The 7,224-nt window shown below is 41.8% G+C and overlaps 1 protein-coding gene across 1 annotated transcript; it reads left to right on the top strand.

The window, feature by feature from the left end:
• Positions 1–416: 416 nt before the first annotated feature.
• On the top strand, positions 417–4,916 carry T265_03865 (hypothetical protein; the record flags this gene model as incomplete). The annotated part of the gene is made up of 1 exon (XM_009168446.1): positions 417–4,916. The coding sequence occupies one exon, from the start codon at positions 417–419 to the stop codon at positions 4,914–4,916; it is 4,500 nt and encodes a 1,499-aa protein (XP_009166710.1).
• Positions 4,917–7,224: the final 2,308 nt, after the last annotated feature.

The raw sequence follows: 7,224 nt of genomic DNA, 5'->3' as shown, positions 1-7,224 counted from the left end.
TTACCGTGGCGCAGGCCATACGAACTCGTATTTCGCCATTTTGGGACAGAAAGGCGCAAGGGGCATAGCATTTCCATGGTGGGTGCTTTGAGGATGTATCGGAAATGGATGATGGCGTTTCTGTCTGCAGATATGGCGAGCTTTCCGGTGGACGCAGAACTCTTGTATCCATCTAGAAAATTCAAGTCACTTTGGCTACCTTCAGGTTAGTGGTGTAGGCTTTTCATACTCGAGGGAGTCAAACTGAACCAAGCGTTTCTTGCTCGGTCCCAATCTACGAGCCCCCGACTTGTTTCCCATCCATGACTCTATCGATTCTGCTGTTTTTCTTACACTGCACCGACGAAGAGGGCGAAAATCGCCGCGCCATTTGATCAGCTGGAAACGTGAAAACTGTGGCGTTTGCTGTAGTGCGTATGGAATTCAGTGAGAAGAATAACTCAGAGGAAAAAATGCCCGATTGTTCACTTTTAGAATGCCATCGCGGGTTATGTATCCCAAATACTTTAGACATAGGGGACGAAAATGGAGCGATTCACCATGTTCTTCACCCAACAAAGAAACTGCAAATATTATTCTCTGGATTCTCCAGCTATATCACTCTAGCACAATTTCCGTTCCTGTCGGAGTTACTGATAATGTCTCAAGATCTTGTAAAGATTACAACCTTGCAATCATGCCCGAATCTGAAAATACTATGGATTTGTGAATGCCGCGTTGCGAAGATTGAAAATCTGGATCAGTGTTTCAATTTGGAGGAACTCTACCTCTATGACAACGCTATAAAAAAGATTGAAAACCTTGAAAACCTAAAGAAACTTCGGGTGTTGTGGCTGAACGATAACGAAATACATCATATAGAGGGGATTTCTGAACTGAACCGGCTAGAATCTCTCAATTTGTCCGGAAATGCCATTGAATGCGTAAAAGGGGAGATAAACCACATGAAGTGCTTAAGGAATCTTTTCATTTCAGGCAACCGTCTTGGCGTTTTGGAGGATCTATTGTCATTAGCATCTCTGCCGAGACTTGTCTGTTTATCGGTTAATGAGCCCGGATATATGCCGAACCCTGTGTGCTCAAATCCAAACTTTCCTCTAATCGTGTTGTATTTCCTCCCTCGACTGAAAATGTTAGATCAAGTGGATGTTGGATGTCATGAACTACGCGAAGCTATTATGACTGTGATGCAAATCAAACAGAGCTATTACAGAATGCAAGTGCAGTCGAGAATGGCACTGGAGGAGCGGGCTGCAAATCGTCTGCGTACTGTGTACAGAAAGCTGAGTGATAAGATATACGCCCAAGTTGAAGTGCTCGATAAAGCTGCACGCTGTCTGCAAGCTGGAATTGGTCCCAATACCAAGAGTGAAGCTACTTCTGAGTGTGATAGATACCTACAAATTCCATGGATCAAAGAACTTGGGCAACGGATATTCGTCTGGGAAAGTTTGCTGAAGAAGTGCAGGTTAGAACTTGCAACGGAGTTACAGGTAATTCAGCGGAAGATTTCACTGCGGTTGTATCTACTACAGCTGGAACTGGAGAGTTGTGGGTACGTTGAAATAGAAGAAGCTGGACCAAATGACGACTGGTTTACCTACTGTGGAAATATTTTGGCGACACGTTGCTGCGCTCGTGAGCTTTTTCAAGTTGGCGTAGTTGGTATAAAAATCTGTAGAGTATATAGAATTATAAACAAGATGTCACGCCATCTATCTGTGAAGGAACCAGACTACTCTTCCGATGAAGAAAAGTTATCTTCACATGAGTGTTCGAATGATCAAGATACTGAGTGTGGACTTTCGGAGGGATATTTTTTTGTCGTCCGGCCACAGGGAGATCAGGAACTTCATCAGTACGCTTCGCTAATTAGCTGTAATTGTTATCCAAACAAAGTTCCAATTACGTTGACGAACAGTTTGAATGTTGCAGATGAAGCTAACCTTAGAAAGTTGTTAGTGAGAACGCCCGACGACGCATGTCCACAGTCTACATTTTTCGCAACTTTTCTTCTTGTGCGAACAAAGAAAGAACCAGAGTTTTGCAACCTAATGAGTAACTGTAAAAAAGATATGTGTCGGGGATCTTTGGTAAATTCTACGGACGTTCGTTGGCCCGCTCAAGGTCGGAAGAAGGAAGCTAAGAGTTGCAACTGCAGGAGTGTCATAATGAATTTCGAACCGAATGATGAAAATTTCCTGGCAGCGTCGTTTGTCATGGAAGTTAAGTACATTCCTGGAGATCAGGATACATCAGTGCTGCAACGAGCTTTTGGTTTAACAAAGTTGGATTCAAATGATTTACTTCCAAACGAGGAATTGCGGGCTGATTCATCTATATTAAAAAGCATCCCTGCGAAATTTTTGAAACCCTGCAGTGGCGACACGTTAGAACGTTTTTCTGAAAAGAATTCAGAGCAGCAAATTCAAGCGAAAGCAAAGGTGACAACTTTGTCTCTATTGGAGGTGAAACTTACACGTTTAGTGAACTTACAGCGCTATTCCTCTCTAACAGTACTTTTTATCAATCACTGTCGCTTGCGAGTGTTGCCTACGCTTGCAAATCTTCCATTACAGTCGCTTGACTTAAGTCATAATCTGCTTCCCACACTTACTAACCTAAACAGTCTTCCAAGATTAAAAGTACTGAATGTGAATTACAACATACTAACAAACTTATTCCAGGATGTCATTACGATAAGTAACTCATGCACCAAACTGCAAGACCTTAATTTACAATTTAACCCCTGGAAAGTCCCGACAGAGGTTCGTCTTTTTGTCGCTGCCTACCTCCCAAGCATAGAGACAATCGACGGATACCTGGTCACAGCTAACGACAGAGAAAGTGCGGAAAGTATTTTTCATCAACGGCGGAATAGGTTTTGCAAATTCTTCAACACAAGAAGCACTATAGCCGAAGAAGTGGTTCCAAGTCTGACAATCCATCCTACTGCAAGATTGCATCTGTTGCGAACAGAGTTATTCAATGTGAAAACAAACATAGTTCTGAAAAGTATTGTGTCCTTGTGTCTGAATGACTGCAAGCTTAGAACCCTAGAAGGTTTTGACCTACTAACCAGCTTGCGTTATGTTTGTCTTGATAATAACTACTTGGAAACTCTGGAAGGACTGAATTTCTGTACTAACCTGGAAGAAATCTCAGCAGAGGATAATAGCCTAACATCCTTCGAAAGTTTTCAGCAGTTAAAGAAACTGAAACGGCTGTTGTTGGGAAATAACTCAATACAGTCGTTTAGGGGCCTTAGAAAAAGTGACTTCCCAAATTTAGAGGTGCTTGTTGTGAGAGCTAATGGAATTAAGGAAGTGGACGGGATTGCAGTGTTGGTTAACCTTCAAGAATTGTATATTGCAAACAACGATCTAAGGGAATTGAAAGTTGTACTGGAATTGAAAGACCTTCTGCTTCTGACAATTGCTGATTTTTCTGGAAATCCGCTGACAAAGGAGTTGAATCACTACCGTCTTCGGATGATATTTCACTTGAAGTCACTGAAAGCCCTAGATGGACTAGAAATATCGACAAATGATACATTACGCGCAAAGGAACTACTTGGTGGTCATTTGTCAGAGGAATTCCTGATGGAAAAATTTAACGGCGAAAATCTGTCGGAGCTTGTTTGTCTGGAAATATGTGGAAATCTGTTGAAGGTTGTAGACGTTCTGTCACCCGAATACTTTTCAAAACTACAGAGTGTAAATTTGGAACGAAACAATCTGACATCTTTCGGCGGATTACTTTTCCTCCCACAATTGCGTACTCTTTGTCTTAATGAGAATAACATTGAAACGTTGTTTCCCGCAAACATTCAGTTAATTGCTTCATCCTCGCGTAGAAAACTAAAAGATCTAGCGGATACTCGCTATGTATCTCTGTACACTTCAAAACAGGCCATATTCCCCAAGCTGAAGGTCTTGCACCTGGCAAAAAACCACATCAGCACTTTATTACCGTTACATTTCCACAGAATGCCTGCAATACGATCATTATTCCTCCAGTACAATGAAATTTCAAGTTTCTCTGGTTTGGAAAGTCTTCCAGTGCTGAGAGACTTAGTCCTCGATGGAAACAAAATAAAGGAAATACCTGAAATTTCATTGCAGTTCAGGTGGTCACTACAAGAATTACACCTGGAGAGCAACAGGCTTCGAGAACTATATAATCTCAAGAGCTTGGAAAATTTAAAACGAGTCTATTTGAGTGGAAATAAGCTGTATGATCTTAACGATCTAGAAAGATTTTCAACAATCCAGAAGAACCTAATTGAGATATCACTCATCGATAACCCGCTAACATCGAGACAGATTCACAGACTCATTCTTATTAACGGATGTCTGCGCGTACAGGTTATTGATGGAATTCCGGTAACTCCCGAGGAGCGTGAACGGTGTGCTGCGTTTTATGCAGATATTGAGCTTCAGACACTTATAAACACTGGTTCGTTGCCCCAACCCGCTCCACTTTGTGCACAAGCTACCCGCCTTACTTCCACTGTGTGCGAAACAACACTACCAGGAATAAACAACGCAAAACTTAACTTAGTTCCATCTAAGCATTCGAATGCTCCCGTAATATATCGAAGCAAACCAAGCTTCAGTATCACCAACGCTGGCCAAAATGCAAGTGGACCAGAAAAGATTGCAGCCTCATTAAAGGCTAACAGCAAATCGCCACCATGTGACCTTCACATTCGTGGAACAAATCTTGACCCATTTGTCCTTTTAAACACAAACCACAACCTACAAGAGCATGTTTTGTATTCATATACTGTTCCGGGAATATCTGTTTTTCCGGCATGTGTGACGGAGAATGCAGATGTCAGTCAGCCTCAGGATCTGATCTCGAAGATCTCCAGGCCAAGTTCATTACCAGATTTTGTGATCGCCAAAAGATAAGGGAAGAACTAATTGTACATAGCACATCTCCAGGGATATTTTTTATGACACCTGCTCTCTAAAGAGCTGATGATCGGTGGCCATATATCAATTTGTTTTTGTTCACTGAAAATACAGATTCTATTTTTAAAAGTCTTAAAAGCTCGGAAAACGCCGGCCTGTTTTGCGAAATCAAAGAATTTCGTCTGTCTCAGTAATGGGCGTATTCCAGTGAGTATAATCCTCTCCAGTCTCCATGAGCTCGGCCACCGACCTATAAAGGTTTCACATTGCCGATAATATAGGTAGTGGTACCAGTAACACGCGAAACATTGATACCTTACTACTTCCGGACTATTAGGTCACATACAACCACATACGACTTGTCTTCGGAATCAAAGTTTATGAGCATGTCAACCAATTGTTATTAGTTGTTAAGTACACCGAGACTGCCATAATAGGGCTACGCACATTTAAGCAAGCGTTAACTCGATAACCGTTGTTATGCCTTTTTTCCTCGCACGACAAGGCTCTGTCAACTCAACTTATCCAGTAGACATGTCTACATTTATCCGAGGTCGAGTCCATTGACTGAACTCAAGCTTGATATGATTCTTCAGGTGCTTCTGAATAAAAGCCACCCACTCAGAAACTTGCTTTTTCGAAGATAGTAATTGAGGACGGCACCATAGCCAAAACGGCTTCAGGTGAAAGCATGTGCAGTGGACTCTGGTTATTCTTGTTCTGTATAGCCGTACAGTCCGATAGGGGATACTAGACGGGACCAGTTTCGATTTGAAGAAGAAATAAGCGCTTTTTAATGTCGCCGTTATGTCCATTACCATGTTTGCATTATTACCATTGTTACTGTTTGATGGGTTCCAGAGTCCGATAAAGTTGCCTTCAGAGATGGCGGTGAGCTTTTAAAAAGGAAAAAACCTAGTAGAGCGTCGATATTGAATGTTGATGGCTGAAGCATTGTTGGCCTACACACCAGCAAACTATTAAACACGGATGAGAAGACGAGTTACCACGCAGTGGTGCGATTCTCTTACATATGTTTCAGTGTCCGTTACATATATTACGGTGATCTATAAGCAGATGTATGAATTTGCATCAACAGATTGCCACATTTGTGGTTGCGTTACACGGGCATTGAGTTGCAATCTTCAAAAGTGGCAGCTGATTCTGGACTACCATGAATTTTTTTGAACTGCGTCTTTATGGTGCATAATGTGTGAAGTTTTTTCTGTGATACCTCAAGCGAACACAAAATAATACTGTAAAATTAAATGCCTTGACTGTGCACTAAGGGTGCAAAACTAGAGTGCTGAATTGCCTGAAAACTACATGTGGAATGAGTTGGCTTAATTACCGTTATAGTAATTGTCAAGCCGTAGCACATTCCTGCACCCTAGCTGCCATGTCACCCACAGAGAACACAGGAGGTGGATATCCACATATGCATAATTTAATTTGGACACCGAAAATATGTTGCAGCTGAACGAATTTTTACTCTTGGTGGCCACTTCTAGGCCTCGACACGTTATTGTATCATTCAGGCCGACTTGTATCCTTGGAGGAGATCCTCACAGAGAGGTAAATTAGGGTAACTAATTAAGTTCGAATTTTCATTATATGCCCACAGTATGCCGTCAACAACGTGCTTCTTTTTTCCCGCTTCTGAAGAACATCACCACTCAGGCAACATATATTATTAATCGGAAGTTTCAATTACAAAATTTGAGGTAACTCCAGCTCAATATATCAATGATTCAATCAAGAGAGCTTACATGAGCAAAATCCAACAAAGTAATTAGCACCTTGAATGCAAAGTCTTATAGTTTTGCCGCTCTACTGTCTCCTGGTGCAAAATTCTGCCCTGATCTTCTGTGTTTTGTTACTTTACCATTTGTTGAAAAGAAACACATCAGATAATCAACGAAAAATCTATCCAAGCACTCTGGGTAGGATCATCTAACGTCCATGATTTATTTGAAAAACTTATTTTGAAGAAAAGAATTAAAGTGGACCGGAAAGTCGTTTAATCTTTGCCTATCACAAGCATTCATGGTGTCGAAACCTTCAAGCACCCATTCGGGCAATCTGGATAAGAACTGCAACAAGAGCACCACTGACATTAATTAGCAGTGATGTCTTGTAGCGTCTCCAACCAGGCGCAGTGGCATTCCGGAGGTCTTCATTCTAGAAAGCGCATCACACCGATAGTCCCCAGACTTTCCATAATCTATTCCATACCCCTTTTTCAGGTCAAAGGTTGGCCGCCACTCAGCTTCTGCTATGCGCAACACATGGCCTTACCAACGCT

The sequence above is a fragment of the Opisthorchis viverrini genome, assembly GCF_000715545.1.
Source record: "Opisthorchis viverrini unplaced genomic scaffold opera_v5_57, whole genome shotgun sequence".
Classification (NCBI taxonomy): domain Eukaryota; kingdom Metazoa; phylum Platyhelminthes; class Trematoda; order Opisthorchiida; family Opisthorchiidae; genus Opisthorchis; species Opisthorchis viverrini.
The sequence above is the reverse complement of the archived record's forward strand: the minus strand, read 5'-3'. Positions and strand labels throughout refer to the sequence as shown.